The following is an 18,639-nucleotide window of genomic DNA, read 5'->3' on the forward strand; positions in this document are numbered from 1 at the left end:
ATATATATATATATATATATATATATATATATATATATATATATATAATTTTTTTTACCTGTGGCAGCCTGTCAACAGTCAGAGTGGACTTCATTAGTTTAAACATAATTTAAACAAAGCTCTCATGCTTAGAAAATGAGTTGTGGATGACTCTCATCCACAATCGAACATCATTTTTGGTAAATATCTGTAAAATTAACTGATTTGGAGTAAATTTTTGTCTTATAAAGGTAAACCAGGATATAGATGTATAACTATACTTTGGTTTTTGGCATTGGGTGACAATATCTATGGCATAACACTACAGTACATGGAAGAAGTCAAAATGATGTTTTTCTTGTCCAGCCTCAGCACGACTCACCCTGATTCAACCCACATCGGTTCTACACGTTTTAAGTAGTTTTCCATGTAAATAGGGCTGGGTTGTCACAGAGTAGCCACCTGAACCATCAATGGGTAAATAAGTGGAATAAAGCCATAAAACACTATTCCCTGCCGCCGTTTTCACAAAGACTTTGGCTGAGTCATGTTCCCTCACTGTGTTCCTCGAAGGGGGTCTCTGTGAGTATGGAGTTGGGGGTTCATTGCTACAAGCCATCCAGTCTCTATACAAGTTGTGCCAGAGTTTTGTTCTCATTGCCTGCAGTAAGTTGGACTCCTTCAGGGTGGGAGTTGGACTCCACCAGGGCTGCCTGCACTCACAAGTTCTGTTCATATCTTATATGGACAGAATTTCTTGGTGTGGCCAGAGAATGCAGACAATTTGGTGTGTAGACTCAGGAGTTTGTCGCTGCTGTTTGTGAATGATGTGCTCCTGTTGCCATTGCTGTATCTATCTCACATTGGAGCAGTTCGCAGACTGTCTGAGATGAGGATGACCACTTACAAATCTGACGTCATGATCCTCAGCCGAAAAAAGGTGGCTTGCACTCTCCTGGTTGGGAGTAAGGCACTGCCTCAAGTGGAGGAGTGTAGGTACCTTGGGGATTTGTTCATGGGTCAGGGAAGAATGGTGCGTGAAATTGACAGATGAATTGGTGCACCTTCATCAGTACTGTGTTCTCTGTGATAGTCCATTGTGGTGAAGAGGAAGATGATCCGCAAGGTGAAGCACTTTGTTTACTAGATGGTCTACATCCCTACCTCAGCTACTGTTAGAAACTCTGGATAGAGACAGACAGAACAAGATAATGGATACAGTTGGTCAAAATGAGTTTTCTCTGCAGGGTAGTTCAACTTTCTCTTAGACAGTGGGCGAGAAGTTTACTTATCTTTGGGAGACTCAGAGTAGAACCACTGCTTCTGAGGAGCCAGTTCAGGTGGTTTGGGCATCTGGGCACCTCTTTAGAGAGGATTTCTGGGCATGTCCAATTGGGAGGAGACTGTGGGGAAGACCCAGGACACTTAATGAGTGTTCTACATCCTTAACCGCAGTCAGTCTTAGTTTCACTGAGTTTGAAAATGAGAGATCATCTTGATCATCAGCTTTCTTCCCTTGACAAAATTCTTATGTTTAGACTTATAAAAGGCAAAGATGCTGCCAATGGCTCATTATGGTCACTATGGTAACCACACACCCGTGTCTGTCACTGTCTGACAGAACCCCTAAATACATAAGCAGACTGAGACTAGGAGTAAAAAGTAAGCCTCAAGCCAAAAGTCACTGAGCAAAACATACAAATCACTGTAAAATGTTTTGAACCGTGACAGAAGCGTCTGGTCATCAAACTTCTCAATTTCCAACCATTGGTCTACTGTTTCATGTGGGAGATATGACCAAACTAAAAAGGTTTGCTTTCAGTTTTAATGAGAGTTTTGAGCTGTCAGTTCAGTCACAAAAAGCCCAACTTTCTGAGACCGGTTTCACCACTGAGTGAAGTCTGAGCTGTAGAGCTGTGGTTCAACTGAAGGCACCTAGATGTTTCTTTTTCCTGAAAATGTGTCACATCTTATCCAAATAGATTCTACATCATTAATCAAGTAGCATTTTAGACGAGAGGGGATACATCTTTTAAAAAACAAGTGAAAAGTTCAGATGTCTTCTGTAGAACTATACAGGATTGTCCTAGAGACTCACCAACGTATTGAGCTTTCGATCTCTACAGAGGACTGCAGTTTCTTATTCTTTTCCCCAAAATCCCTTTGTTGTTGAGAAGAATCATTAGTTGTAGTCTTCTATTTTTACTATTTTTGTCTATACTGTACAAAGTAGTTACCAAATGTCATAGCCTTCATGTTTTCCCTGTAATTGTAGCATTACTAAAAAAGTGATTCAGTTCAATTCAATTCAGTTTATTTATAAAGCGCCAAGTCACAACAGAAGTCGTCTCAGGGCACTGAACAGAAACATTCATGTATAAAAATAATAATTTAACATTATTTATCTGAAGAGCAGTCTGTTTTGAATTTAACTCCCATCACAGAACTCTCATCTTGAGCAAGTGTAATGAGAGATAATATGCGTCTGATATTATCCTTTATTTAAACGGATTCTTTCATTTTTCTGGACTGAGTACTATCGTGCCTTGATTGATTAAATGTGGACGGAAACGTGTTTTATCTTTGACCCACCACAACAGTGAGCCGTTTAATTAAAAACGATTTAAAACAACATCACACATTTACATTAATTGGCAGATTGATTACAATTAACACAGCTTAATTAATGAGCTTTACAATGAGAAATCATACGGCCATGATTTCTTACTTGCAACTGAAATACAACAGACATTTCTGAAAATATCTGGATTAATTACTGGCAGATAGAAGAGTTTTAAAGATGGGAAAATGAAGTTTAAATGGAGAGAGATGGGTGAGGGAAAGTGTCTGTATAACCAGAAACAACACGCTTCTTTGGACGCAGCTTAACCCACGATACACTAGCAGTTGAGATCGACTCTTTTACCTTTGCAGACGATAGTTTCGGCTTCGGTGTAGAGTTTTCTTTCAACTCTTTTCAGCGTCTCCGTAAGAACAGCTGTGACCTCAGGAGTCGTGAGATCATCACAGAACAGACTTCCTCATTGTTCAGAGCGTTCGTCGGGTAGAGCCACAGCGAGACGTCGTGGCATCGACGGACTCTTGTCACTCCATTAGAAACTGCTCGGAACTTCTGTTCCTCTGAACTTCTCTCGTTCAGGAACTTCTCGTTCGAGGTTCTCCCTGGAACTCTGGTTCTCTCTGGAACATTGTTCTGCTCTGGAACTTTGTTCTGCTTGGAACTAGGAAGTGTCGACCCTTTTAAAGAGGTCACTTCCGGTTCCTCTGAGAACTTCCTGATTGGTTGAACGAACCAACCGGGGTGTGGTTTTTAGTGACGTCAGAGGGTCACTACAGTCAAGGAGACAGAGTAGATGTTTTAAGAACAGACAGAAAGATGTTTTGATGAAACAGAGACATTTAGGAGCCAGTCTCCTTCTATCTATCTGAGAGAGTTAAACATGACATTTCGTTCCGATAAACATGTTTTTGACCGTTCCTTGACTTTTGACCGACATCACAACTTGCTCATTTCAGACAGAAGATCAAAAAAAATGCATAATTACTTTGTAACAGACATCTAACTTGATTTCTACTTTGAATGAGGATTAAAAATCATTTATACTGTTTCACAGTTGATTTAAAATGAGTAGTTCACTTCAACATTTAAAATGGTTTGAACTAAACACACTTTGATTATCAAGATATTGTAAAATAGTAATGATAATAAACAGAGAGTGTTCTTTCAATTGATCCGTGCAGGACACACTTAGAAAGTCTCTGGATGAGCTTAATCTGTGTTTCTGGACTCAAATCAATGAAATAACAGTTCCTGTCCCAGGAAGGCTTTTGACCTGAGGCTTAGTTCACTACACAAGCATTAAGGTGACAGTGGAAAGGAAAAACTCCCTCATGAGGAAGAAACCTTTAGCAGAACCAGGCTCAGGACAAGCGGCCATCTGCTTAGACCAGCTGGGTTTGAGAGAAACAGGAAGGAGGAACAGATACACAATGGCAGGTCAAGAAACACGTTAAGATAGATATAGTATCAAATGGAAACTGTTCAATTTTAGTAAATCATTTAAGAAAATGAGGTCAGTTTGTCCTCTAGTAGTATAAGTCTATAGCAGCATAATAAGCCGACCCTAACTATAGGATTTATCAAAAAGGAAAGTCTTAAGCTCAGTCTTAAAACTGAACAATGTGTCAGCCTCACGGACAGAAACTGGAAGTTGGTTCCATAAGAGAGGAGCCTGATAACTGAAAGATCTTCCTCCCATTCTGCTTATGGAAACTTTAGGAACCACGAGTAAGCCGGCAGTCTGAGAACGAAGTGCTCGGTTAGGAAAATATGGAACAATAAGATCTTCAAATATGAGTGATGAAAATGAAAAAAAAAACTTCTTCTGGATGGTGTTGGGGTGATTTTATGGCTTTCTTATTAATAATATATCTCTACTTGTGTTTCAGTCACGGTGGTGCAGGGACAAATGCAGACAGCGTCTGTGGATCAGCCTACAAAACTGTCCTTACGCTCTGTGGAGGACCAGGAGACCACCCTGCCCTGTCACCACGAGCCGAAGGGGGATGATGTGGTGGTGCAGGTCACTTGGTCCAAGGTGAACCCCGATGGCTCCAAAGATCAGATGATCACTGCTCACTTCACTGATGGACAGACAAGTATGCTGAGTAACGTTGGGCTTTATGTTGTTTTATGTAAGACTTTATATAGACATTATGAGTTCTCTCCCCTCCCTTCCTGCAGCATTCGGGTCGTGGTCTCAACGTGTACGTTTTCAAAGTGATAAACCCACTGTGGACTCATCCCTGATCATCTTGAGCACACGGGTCTCTGATGAGGGAGAATATATCTGCCGCATCAGCACTTTCCCAACTGGAAACTTTGACACAGAGATGTCCCTCATTGTATGGAGTGAGTCCATCTTTCATTGTTCGGATGACGCATCCTCAACACCCACACTATCAGTTTTTTCAGACAATAAGCTGATGTACCTTTTTCTAAAAATAAGTAGCATCAGGCACAACAAATATTATTGAGGAGCCCATAGAATGATTCTGGCTAAAACATTAAATAGAAATAACATCACATGGCTTTCAGAGGCCAGATCAATTTTGCCTTGTTACGCTGTTTCACCTCTTCAGTTATTCTCTGAACTTTACTGAAAGGGTAAAAGTGGTGCACACAGTCTTACAATATGAAGGGATTTTGGCTTGAATGAGTAACTCGTTTAAAGTATCAGAGTAGTATATCAGATTATATAAAGTGGGGTTGAGGATTGAAGATTTTAATTGATCAGCACTTTGATGGGACCATGTAACTCTCCTCCCTGCAGCCATTCCCATTTCCTCTGTGGACCCTGTGGTTGTAGTGGAGGGGGAGCCCTACAAACAGGTGGCTTCCTGTCGCTCTGTGGGCCACCCGCCACCAAAACTCTCCTGGGACACTGAGCTGAACGGACAAGTCGTCAACCGCTCCTCTGACAACGGAGCAGTCTCCACACACTTCTCCCTGTACCCTCTCAGGGGTCTAAATGGCAAGAAGCTGGACTGCCTGGTGTGGCATCCCCTTCTACCCACCCCACGCAGGATTGAAAACCAGCTGGTGGTGCACTGTGAGTATCCATCAAGGTTACACAGAGGAGGTGGAATAAACAGTTGGAAGTAGTCTTTTCTTCCCCCCCCCCCCACCCGGCACGACCAACACAGTTCATAAAAGTACAAGAACATTTCTGAAAATTACAGTGGCCCTCAGGTGTAAATGAACAACATTTGAAAAAACAGAATTACATTAGAAAAAACACAACAAAAACAATAAAAACACAACATTTGAAAAATAAAACAGAATTACGTGTGAAAAAAACGACCAAAAAAAAAACCAACAGAGTTGCATTAAGCCAAAGCAGAAGTGGTCAAAGTGGAAGTGGCCAAAGCAGAAGTGGCCAAAGTGGAAGTGGCCAAAGCAGAAGTGGCCAAAGCAGAAGTGGCCAAAGCAGAAGTGGCCAAAGTGGATGTAGCCAAAGTGGAAGTAGCCAAAGTAGAAGTGGCCAGAACCACATTTGGAAAAAAACAAAATTACGTTTGAAAAAACGTAATTACATTAAGCCAAACCAGAAGTGGTGGTGGTGGTGGTGGTGGTGGTGTGTGTGTGTGTGTGTGTGTGTGTGTGTGGGGGGGGGTGTTAGTGGGTTTTTTTTTAAACTTTATTAACATAAAACTACGGTGGCCCTGAAGTGGTTGGGCTTAATATAATTCCATTTTTTTCAAACATAATTCCATTTTTTTCAAATGTAATACCTTTTTCCAAATGTGATTCCGGCCACTTCCGCTTTGGCCACTTCTGCATTGGCTTAATGTAATTCTGTTTTTTCAAATGTAATTCCATTTTTTTCAAATGTTGTTCATTTACACCTCAGGGCCACTGTAGAAAATATCTTAAAGTGTGTCAATGTAGCTCCTATCAAATATCCCAACGTCAAACGTCTTTGAACAAACCCCAAAGGAATTCAAATAAACCTTAATGCTTCTGATGCACGATATTAAAGTGGGTTGAAGTTACTGTGTAGAAGAAGAAAGGTGTTTTTTGTTTGTTTGTTCGAGGCAGCTCAGAGTGATGGATCCTGGTGAGTAGAAGGAGCAATTTTATCCACCACCGGGTGCAATGGCAGAGCCAAGGGGTAACCAATAAGATTAATCTTCGGCCACCACACCATTCATGTTAGGGAATTATGCTTTCTAGTTTTATGTTGCTTAAAAGTATAGTTTCCTCAAATTAATGGGGTGGCCCTTGCACTCTAAAAAGTCATTCCGAGTCGTAGTAAATTTCACTATATTTATAAGTTATATTCCCTTAATAAAATCTCTGACTATCACATAACTGATTATTTAAGTTGGGTATACTGACATAAATGTTAAAAAATGTATCATAGGTTTTTGTGTTAGATTAAGGTATTTTTATTTTTACATTTATTTAAGAGAAAAACTTAAGTAACTTGTTCACAAAATATCTTTCGTACAGGTACTTAATATCCATCCATCCATCCATCCATTTTCTTCTGCTTATCCGGGGTCGGATCGCGGGGGTAGCAGCCTAAGTAGGGAGGCCCAGACTTCCCTTTCCCCAGCCACTTGGGCCAGCTCTTCCGAGGGAATCCCGAGGCGTTCCCAGGCCAGCCGAGAAACATAGTCCCTCCAGCGTGTCCTGGGTCTTCCTCTGGGCCTCCTTCCGGTGGGACGTGTCCGGAACACCTCACCAGGGAGGCGTCCAGGAGGCATCCTAAACAGATGCCCGAGCCACCTCAACAGGCTCCTCTCAATGTGGAGAAGCAGCGGCTCTACTCTGAGTCCCTCCCGGATGATCGAGCTTCTCACCCTATCTCTAAGGGAGAGCCCAGACACCCTGCGGAGAAAACTCATTAACTCATTCTTTCGGTCACAACCCAAAGCTCATGACCATAGATGAGGGTAGGAACGTAGATAGATCGGTAAATTGAGAGCTCGCCTTTTGACTCAGCTCTCTCTTCACCACGACAGACCTGTACAGCGCCTGCTTCACTGCAGATGCTGCACCTATCCGCCTATCGATCTCACGCTCCATTTTTCCCTCATTCGTGAACAAGACCCCAAGATACTTGAACTCCTCCACTTGGGGTAGGACCTCCTTCCCGACCCGGAGAGGGCACTCTACCCTTTTTCCGGCTCAAGACCATGGCCTCGGATTTGGAGGAACTGATCCTAATCCCAGCCACGTCGCATTCGGCTGCGAACCGCTCCAGCAAAAGCTACAAATGGCCACCCCTTTGCTCCACCATTTTGACTGGACTCAGACAAGAAATAAATAAATAAACAAACAAATAATAAATAAATAAAATCTAACTCTATTCTTCTACACAGAGTAACACGTGTACTCTTGTAATATATTGCACTAAAAACGTTTACCTGTGTTGGAGAAAAATATTCTCACTTCTCTTACTCAAAAAGAACCACACTTGATGGCGGGAAAATATTTTTAACCAGTATTTACTTACAAGGTCAGATTTTCAGGACAGGTTACATAAAGTACACACATGAATACGAGTCACGAGAATCTACCACAAGCTGCCTCCTCCACTTGCTTTTATAGCCTTATCAGTTCAGCTGAGTTCACAGAACTTGGAGGTGTCCGTGGCTGCCAGCTGCTGCAGCCTCACTCAGCTCTATCTGCTAACCTAAGCATGTGTTTCATGGGCAGAGTTAGATTCTCAGCCATAGTAATACAAACATCCTTAAACTTTGACCAACAATTCCCAGCAAGCTGCATTCTCTGTTCAATTCTAGTCCAGAAAAACACTCATCTGTAAAACTACAAACATTCACTATTCAAATCCTTCAGCAATGGGGGACACACACCTGCTTCTTTATTTACTAAATGGCAGGAATCTAAAAATCTTGAAAAAAACAGAACATCAGCCATGTATTCATAGGAATGCTTTCAATACAGTGACACAAAGTATTGAAGCACAATTATCATATTAACATCATATTTACATTGAATTAAAGGATAGAACAAACTGGATGAATGTAGACTGCATAAAAATTCTTCAAAAGGCTTTTCTAGCTATCACAAAGAGAAAAGGTTTAAAGTTGGTTTTGAAGTTGGAAATGTAATACATCTGCTTTCAGAAGGCAGAGAAATACTAAAAACAATGACATGAGTGGAGAGGGCCGGACCCCCTTTTCTTACATCTGCAATCTGATAGTCCTGAATGACTCATGTGAGTAATCAGGAGCAGGGAATCATAAGGAGGGCAGCGTCTATGGAGTCAATGTGCAGTACAGCCGATGTGTTTAGAAGTAAGACGTAAGGGTTAGAAGGTATTCAGTCAAATCTATCTGTAGTCAGTACAGGGAGACAAACTGCAGTCATCTTTTCCTCCATTGCCTGAAATGAATAATAATAATAATGTTACTGTTCTTCCTTCCAGTCCCTCCACATGCTGAGGTGTCTGGGTACAAAGAAGACTGGACTGTTGGGATGGAAAATGCAGTCCTGAGGTGCATAAATGGAGGAAACCCTAAACCAGTTGTTACCTGGACCAGGTACAGGGAGACTCACCTGCTGATTACATGTCTAAGTCTGATGTGTCTGGTCACTGTCGCTTTCCTTCTCCCAGAGTCATGATGCCCAATGATTTGATTTAAATAAGCTGTTTGGTGAAGTTACAATTAGATTGTCCTCAGCGTCCAAAGATGGCCCAGTAACTGTTATTACCATCCAGGGATTACAGACGTAGAGTACCCAGTAAGTGTTGGAAAGTCTTTTAGTCTGTTCCAGTTCAAACACCACGTTTACATAAATGTACAGTAATCATGAAATGTGAGTCCAGCTTCAACTAGTTCTTGTGCTTTTTTAATATAGGGACATAAAATATCAGTTCCTTGTCAGATTTAACATGAGATGAACACAACATCAAAGACTGTGAAGGAATACATATCACCCGCTACAATTCATGCCAGAGTTTTATATGAAGATCATCTGATGATGTGAAGGAACAGAGTTATTGATCAAACCATGTAAATCAAACAGTATATGGTCTGTGGGTCAAAAGTGGCCCTTGGACAAGCTCCATCTATCCTCTATTATCCTTAATTGTAAAGAAAACAACTTTCTGATAAGTTGATGAAAACCTGCATTTTATTGTTGAAACTTAAAGAAGTCTTTATTAAACATCTTGGACAAATAAATCAGAAACCTTTGAATTAGTCTTTTATTCCTAGAGTATTGGGTATCATGATCTGACTTGCGTGTTCGAACCCACGTGCAGGAAGGGAATGAGGCTCCAGTAAATAAGTCAAAACAGTTTATTAATTAAATAAACAAAACAAAATGCTGTCGGGGCAGCAAACTTACTTTAGGAGGACACACAGGGATACAGAGCATGAAGCCTTAGGACAAGGACAATCCAGAGACACTGACAAGACACCAAGGGGCTGAATATATACAGACACTAACAAGGTGAAATAACTGACACCTGCGGTGATTAGGATTAGACACAGGTGCGACAGTGCTGGAACACAGGAGGAGAAATGCTGAGGGGTGACAGGCAAACATGAGGGAAAACACAACATGTAAGACAAGACCCCAGAAACCCTACATTGGGGAGTCAGTTTATTTTATTTATTAGCCCTCATGCCATGCTACAACAAGAACAAGCCTGAAAAAATGTCTTCAATTCAATTCAGTTTATTTATATAGCGCCAAATCACAACAAAGTTGTCTCAGGGCATTTTACAGGAACATTCACATACATAAAAGCCAATTAGTAAAGTTCTCTATCTAAAGAATCCAGCAGACAAGTTGAATCTTCACTTCGTTGCAGTCTCCCATCCTGAACAAGCAAAGTGGCAACAGTGGAAAGAAAAAACTCCCTTTTAAAAGGAAAAAACCTCCATCAGAACCAGGCTCAGGACAAGCGACCATCTGCTTTGACTGGCTGGTTGAGAGGACAGGAAGGAGAGACAGACGAACATAAAATGGTAGGTCCAGGTAAAGGTCCAGGTGAACCTGAAAGACAAAAAAAACACATGTTAAGGATAGAAAAAATAGTTACAAATACAAAACAGGTTGAGCAGAGTAAGTAAAGACAGTAGCAGAGTGAAAATTGTGGTCAGTTTGTCCTCCAGCAGTCTAAGCCTATAGCAGCATAGCTAAGGGACAGCTCAGGAAACCCAAGCCGACCCTAACTATAGGATTTAGCAAAAAGGAAAGTCTTAAGCCTAGTTTTAAAACTGGATAATGTGTCAGCCTCACGGACAGAGATTGGAAGTTGGTTCCACAAGAGAGGAGCCTGATAACTGAAAGATCTTCCTCCCATTATGTTTTTGTAAATTCTAGGGTCCACAAGTAAACCTTTAGTCTGAGAGCAAAGTGGTCTGTTAGGAAAATATGGAACAATAAGATCTGTAATATAAGATGGAGCCAGGTTGTTGAGAGCTTTGTAGGTTAGAAGTAAGATTTTGAATTCTATTCTGGATTTTACAGGGAGCCAATGGAGAGAAGCTAAAACTGGAGAGATACGATCTCTCCTACTAACTCCAGTTAAGACTCTGGCAGCAGCATTTTGTATCAACTGAAGACGTTTTAAAGAAGTATTTAGACACCCAGATAATAAACCATTGCAATAGTCCAGTCTAGATGTGACAAATGCATGGACCAGTTTTTCTGCATCATTTTTAGATAAGATGTTTCTAATTTTAGCGATATTATGCAGGTGGAAGAAGACGGTTCTAGTAACGTTTTTAATGTGGAGGATAAAAGACATGTCCTGAACAAAAATAACACCAAGATTTTTAACATAATAGCTGGAGGACAGATTAATGCCATCTAAGGAGGGAGAAAGATTGAAAAATTCATTCCTAAGGTGCTCAGGTCCAAAAACCAAAACCTCAGTTTTGTTTGTGTTCAACAGGAGAAAATTAAGGGTCATCCAGGTTTTTATGTCTTTAAGACATGCTTGTAATCTAAGTAGCTGATTGGATTCATTGGGTTTAATGGACAAATATAATTGTGTGTCATCAGAACTTTGGTGTATGAAGAAGATTTATTATTTACATTTACAAACTGGAATCAATCAGATAGACATGATTTAAACCATTTTAGAGCCGTTCCTGTAATTCCAACATCATATTCAAGCCTCTGTAGTAAAATATTATGATCAACTGTATCAAATGCAGCACTGAGGTCTAACAGGACCAGTATAGACACAAGTCCATTGTCTGAGGCCATGAGAATATCATTAGTGACTTCTACTAGTGCTGTTTCTGTGCTATGATAAGCTCTAAACCCTGACTGAAACTCTTCAAACAGATTATTTCTTTGTAAATGTTCACGCAACTGACCTGCAACTATTTTCTCTAGAATTTTTGAGATGAAAGTTAGATTAGATATAGGTCTATAGTTGGACAGAATTTCTGAATCAAGGTCAGACTTCTTAAGTAAAGGTTTAATTACAGCAACCTTAAAGCGCTGTGGTACATAACCATCCATTAAAGACAAATTAAGTAGATCCAAAACGTGGACATTAATTTGGGGAAATACCTCTTTAAACAGTCTGGTTGGGATGGGATCTAGCAGACATGTGGATGGTTTGGATGAGGTTATTATTTTTGACAATTCAGAGAGCTCAACAGGACAAAAACTGTCCAAACATAAATCAGGCTCTAGTGAAATTTTTAAAGTTGCCTCATTTGACAGGGGGCTAGAGATAGTAGAAGGAAGGTTTGAATTTTCTCTTTAATTGAAATAATTTTATTTATAAAGAATCTCGTGAAGTCATCACTACTTATAGTTGTAGGGATACATGGTTCAACAGAAATGTGCCTTTTATTTAGTCTAGCAATAGTACTAAACAGAAACCTATGGTTATTTTTATTTTCCTCTATGAAAGATGAGTAATATAAAGTTCTAGCTTTACGGAGAGCTTTTTTTATATGTTAGCAGACTATCTTTCCAAGTTGAATAAAATTCTTCAACATTAGTAGAGCGCCATTTTCTCTCCTGGTTTCTAGATGCCTGCTTTAAAGTATGTAACTCAGAATTGAACCAAGGAGCCAGTTTCCTCTGATTGATTACTTTCTTTTTCAGTGGAGCAATTTTCAAGTGAAGTTTGCATTGAAGTTGTAAGATGATCAACTAGATGATCTAAGTCATTGTTCTCTGATGCATTACTCTGCAAGACAGAGGAAAACATTGATGGAAGAGATTGTTTAAATTTGGTTACAGCATTTTCTGATAAGCACCTGCTGAGATGAAATTTACTCTCAGTGACTGTGTAGTCATTTAATGTAAACTCAAAGGTTATTAAAAAATGGTCGGACAGAATAGGATTTTGAGGAACTATTACCAAGTCCTTAATCTCTATACCATAGGTCAGAACTAAATCAAGAGTGTGAAGATAAGAATGAGTAGATGTGCGGACGTTTTGGGTAAAACCAAATTAGTCTATTAAATTATTAAAGGCTATGCTTAAGCTATCACTTTCAACATCTACATGAATATTGAAATCACCCATTATGATGATTTTATCAGTATTTAATAATAAGTCAGTTAATAATTCTGAGAATTCAAACAAAAACTGAGAGTAAGCGCCTGGTGGACGCTATATAACAACTTGTAAAAGTGGCTTTTCTGATTTCCATTTTGGATGAGAAAGACTGAGGGACAGCGATTCAAAAGCATTATAACTAATAACTGATTTGGCATTAATCAATAATCCTGACTGAAAAATAGAAGCTACTCCTCCACCTCGGCCAGTTGTTCTAGGAACATGAAAATTTAAATAATTAACAGGAGTGGATTCATTTATACTAACAAAATCCTCCTGTTGTAGCCAAGTTTCTGTCAGACAGAATAAATCAATATGATGATCAGTTATCAGTTCATTAACTAACAGGGATTTAGAGGAAAGAGATCTGATGTTCAATAATCCACATTTAATGATTTTATGATTTTGCTCTGGTAAAGTAATTGTGTTTATTTTAATACGATTTTTATGGTTTATATTTTTAGAGCTGATTTTTGGTTTATTTAATTTGAGCCGTGGGCGAGTTGACACTGTTTCAATGGGGGTGTGGGTGGGTAACAGAGGAGAAGCAGCAGAGAGGTGTGGAGGACTACAACTCTGCTTCCTGGACTGGACCCTGGGTTGTCATTAATTTGGAGGATAAACAAAATCAGCCATATTTCTAGAAAGAAGAGCGGCTCTGTCCAAAGTGGGATGGATGCCATCTCTCCGCATCAGACCAGGTTTTCCCCAGAAAGAACTCCAGTTATCTATGTAGCCCACGTCGTTGTCAGAACACCACCTGGACACCCAGCTGTTAAACGACGACATATGGCTAAACATGTCATCGCTGGTCAGGTTGGGGAGGGGGCCGGAGAAAACTACGGAGTCCGACATGGTTTTAGCAAAGTCACACACCGAAGCAACATTAATTTTAGTGACCTCCGATTGGTGTAACCGGGTGTCATTACCGCTGACGTGAATAACAATCTTATCGTATTTAGCCTTAGCCTTAGTCAGCAGTTTCAAATAAGATTCTATGTCGCCCGTTCTGGCCCCCGGAATGCATTTAACTATGGCCACTGGAGTCCCTAAAGCCACGTTTCGGACTATGGAGCTTCCAATAACCAGGGTCTGTTTCTCAGCGGGTGTGTCACTGAGCGAGGAAAATCTATTAGAAACGTGAACGGGTCGGTGGTGAACTGGGGGCTTAGCCTTAGCACTACGCTTGCTCCGGATTATGTGTGTTAAATTAATTTTCCTGTTCTCCACTTAGTCCTTCAATTGTGTTAAATATCTTGATTTGGTCCTCTGGAAAAATAAATGTTGCCCGTCCCTAAGATGTTCTGTTCCATCTCATGAGATACTACAAGATCTCACTAAATGTTTTAGCTTTCTCAGTATGCCTTGAAGACGACGCCAAACTCTAGATCAGTTTTTGCCAATAGGGCAAAGCTACAAATGTTAAAGTGGTGAGGTCAGTCAGCTGTAGTGACTTGGACTGACTCTAAAAGACAATCAGTGTCCAGCACATCCAATGAGTACGCCATGAGAAATTAAAAAAAAAAAATCTTTCCACTGGTTTATGAGGATGGTGACGAACACAGTGCTCCACGGTGGTTCAGTTGATAGAGCTGTTGCCTTTCAGTGAGGAGGTTGCCAGTTCAAATCCCTGTCGGGGACCTTTCTGGGTGGAGTTTGCATGTTCTCTCTGTGCGTGGGTGGGTTTTCTCCAGGTACTCCAGTTTCCTCCCACAGACCAAAAACATGCATGTTAGACTGATTGGTAACTCTAAATTGTCCCTAGGTGTGAGTGAGAGAGTGAAGGGTTGTTTGTCTTGTTTGTCTCTGTGTCCCTGTGATGGACTGGAGACATGTTCAGGGGTGTCCCGCACCCCTCAAACAGTGATGGCTGGATATGGGCACCAGTGACCCCTGCGACCCAAAAAGAAAGAAAGTGGGTAAAGATAATGGATGGACGGTTTATGAGGATTTTTTATAATCCTCCCCACACACACACAACTAGGAGTGCACCGATTTATCGGCCCCAATCTCAATGTTGGGAGATCGACAGATACTTAAATGAGAAACCAATTTTAACAATTTTTTTTAGTTTTAACAACAATTGTCTGAACTTCATTTATATTTCAGAGCACTACCTCATGGACAGTTAAAACAAGTTTGTATTGTTTCTAGGATATTGCTCAAGGGTATGTTTTATAATGAAATAATATTGGAAAATTGAAGGTGCATTGTGACCTTATAACACCTGATAGTGTTGCTTATAAAACAAAAATGTATCGGCCAAAATCTGAATCGGCAGGTCAGGCTTTTTAGAAATCGGTGATCGGCCAGAAAACTGCAATCGGTTACACACAACATTACCAGGCAACAAACAACACATGATGATTACACAAAATAGCTTTTCTTTTAAACAAAGCAAAACCTGAACGTTGAAAAGATCGTACAAAACAAAGTCAACCAGGAGACTCAGCAGCTCGTGGAACTACCTTCAGCAACAATCACTAACTGTCTCGTGTGTCATGTTATCAGTCTCTTCCATCACTCTTCGGGAGTTTTTTGTGTCCACTCTTTAACACCAGAGTGCTTCATTGCATTGAAGTGTGACGGCGTCTTTTTATGCAACATGTTTTTTTAAGTATTACTTCATCATTCAGTGGGTTTGAGCACTGAATATAGATTTTGCAACACCTTGATGGTTTTTCTTGAACCATTTTGTTGCCCGGCTGCAAATGTCATCTGCCCATACCATCAGTCCTCCACCACTGTGCTAACTAGTTGGCACGAGGTGTTCACTGCCTCTAAACAAGCAACTGATTGGACACATTTTCATGAGTAGTGTTGTACTCTGCTTTAAAACCGGATAAGGGTTTCACTCAGATGCTTGACTTTCTGTTTAAGTCACCTCCTTGTCAGCTAATTCTGTTGGTGGAAGGAATTCTTTCAGGGCGTGGAGCTGCGAGAAAAAAAATGTTGTCTACGAAAAGGAAGCGCGATGATTCCCACTTGTTTACGGGAGGTGCCATCTGGGTTTATTGGGGAGAACTACGTATAGAACCAGTGCCTCGGAGATGAATTATGAAATACCTGATGTTCGTCATGAAAAGCTTCAGTGATTAACGTTTACTGGACTATTACTCAGAGACACACGGCGAACTGGGGCAAAAATCTGACACACTTGAACACAACACGTGTGACAGCCGCTGCAGCATGTAAACCTGTTGGGAGTAAATGGCGGCAGGTGAAGTAATAACTTGTGTCACAGTGTCGTGTTACGGCTTGTGCTGAAAGCAGACAGATTAATCAGTTTCACACGAAGGAGGGTGGAATGGGGTGAGAGGAAAAGTGGAAGGGATGAGTGATTAAAGGAGAGATAAATCAAGTTGGGTGGAGCTGGCTGTGTGGGGGCTGAGAGGGCCAACAGGAAGTGAATTATGTGGATTTGTCAGACGAGCGTTTTGAGATGTTATCAGTCTGATGTGTGCGAGTAAAAACAATCAGTCCTGCCTCCTTGGAGGTTTGCTGCTGTGAATTTACCTGGTTTGAATGTTATCAGCCAATAAATGGCCCATTATCAGTTGTTATCCTCATATGTAGCGTTCAGACTGCCCCTTCTGTACCTCCTAGTGGGTACGTTGTTCATTCAACCTTTATTTATACAGGTTAATCCCATTGAGCCTCGGGGACTCATTTACAAGAGAGACCTGAATTTTTTTTAACAAGGCGTGATGATAACAGTGGACTACAACGACAAGAATAGACAATCATAAAAGATGCGTACAAATTTAATTATTTTTTAACAAGTTAAAATAAAATGGCAACCCAAAAGGAAAAATAGCAAAAAAAAAACAGCTAGATTATAAGGCGGTGTAGAAAACTAAAAACAGGAACATGTCTGCATTGTTTTTTGTCAGGAACTTGACAGATGTTTGAAGTCACTTAGAGAGGTCAAGGTCGAGAGCTTCAGGTCTTTTTGTAAGATATTCCAGGAAACAGGAACGGAGTAGGAGAAGGCCCTTTTGCCAAGTTCAGTCCTCACTGAGGGAACACTGCAGGTAATAATGTTCTGAGAGCGCACGCTGTAGCTGCACTCACGCAGTGACATGTAGGAGGAGATGTATGAAGGCAGCAGACCAAGAAGTGATTTAAAGATGAAAATGTACCAGTGAGAGAGTCTGTGTGAAGTTAATGATGTCCAGTTAACCAGTGAATACAGGGTGCAGTGGTGGGTACGACAATCACATCCAGTTATGAATCTTAGTGCACCATGATAGACAGCATCCAACATCTGCAGGGTTCTTGTAGGAGCGTTCATGTAAATAATGTCACCATAATCAATGGATTTCTTATTTATTTATAGGAATCGACAAACTCAGTAGGGACACCATTTGAGGGCGGCTGTAGCTGAGTGGTTAGAGCAGTCGTCCTCCAATGCGAGAGTTGGGTGTTCGAATCCACCAGCAGTCACATGCTGAAGTGTCCCTGGACAAGACACTGAATCCTTCATAGCCTCCGATGTGTGTCCCATCAGTGTATGAATGTGATAAAGCTCTGATTAGTCTATTTAGAATGATTTGTTCAATTAGCTTTGTAGATATCTAGTAGAGTGTTGTGTGGATGGGTGAATGAGGGCACAGATTGTAGGTAAAGCACTTTGAGTATCTTGAAATAAGATAGAAAGGCGTTATATAAGTACAGTCCCTTAACCAAAATCAGAGGAATAACTGCTGGGACCGACTTCCTATTTGAAAAAAGCATTCCTTTGGTTTTGTCGGTGTTTAGGACAAGTTTGAAATGGAGCACGTCTGATTGAATGGTGTCAAAAGCAGACTGCAAAAGCTGGAAAGCCTTAGCAACTGTTTTAGCTCAACAATAAACAACTGTGTCATCAGCATAGAAATGTAAGTATGCATCAGGGATGTTTTGATCTACATTACGTATGTAGATTGTAAAGAGGGTGGGTCCTAAGACTGAGCCTTTTGGTACACCACTGTTTACTGTTAAATAACTAGAGGAAATGCCATTATGCTGAACACATTGCCTCCGATCTGAAAGATAGAGAACCAACAATGGTATGATCTGAGAAACCAATTTCTGAGAGCGTATAACACAAGATGTTATGATCCACACTGTCAAAAGCTTTTAAATAAAGTGCAGCACAATAATCCTTAGCATCCAGTGCTTCAACAACATCATTAAAAACCTTCAGTGAAGCAGTGGTTGTGCTGTGTTGTTTCCTGAAACCAGATTGGTGGGGAGGTAAGATGTTAAATGAGTCCAAATACTTTTTGATTTGAGAGGCAGCGTTGTTAGCGCTGATAGGCTCACGTGGTTAGGTTCAGAGTAAAAGGTAAGGGGGTTAATCTAAAAAAAGTTAAATCTGGTCCTCTGGACATTCAAAAAAAAGCAAAACAACAAAAAGATGTATAAACGTTTCGTCTCTCATCCGAGAGACTTCCTCAGTCTGAGGTGCTGTATTCAGCTCAGTCTCTTAAATAGCACCTTCTCAGAGTGGATCAACCAGTTTGCTGCTGACAACCAAAACCAGCTGATCACATGCTCAAGAAGGACCATCAGCCTA

The 18,639-nt window shown here is 40.6% G+C and overlaps 1 protein-coding gene across 1 annotated transcript in view; it reads left to right on the forward strand.

Moving 5' to 3' along the window:
* Positions 1–18,639, forward strand: part of nectin4a (nectin cell adhesion molecule 4a) — a 51,118-nt gene that overhangs the window by 19,092 nt on the left and 13,387 nt on the right. Inside the window, exons 2-5 of the mRNA XM_037681789.1 lie at positions 4,450–4,659; positions 4,745–4,912; positions 5,334–5,612; positions 8,961–9,075. Of these exons, the coding sequence (XP_037537717.1) occupies positions 4,450–4,659; positions 4,745–4,912; positions 5,334–5,612; positions 8,961–9,075 (772 nt within the window). The remainder of the gene's footprint in view (positions 1–4,449; positions 4,660–4,744; positions 4,913–5,333; positions 5,613–8,960; positions 9,076–18,639) is intronic.

This window comes from Nematolebias whitei, chromosome 1, assembly GCF_014905685.2.
Source record: "Nematolebias whitei isolate Nwh7 chromosome 1, NemWhi1, whole genome shotgun sequence".
NCBI lineage: Eukaryota > Metazoa > Chordata > Actinopteri > Cyprinodontiformes > Rivulidae > Nematolebias > Nematolebias whitei.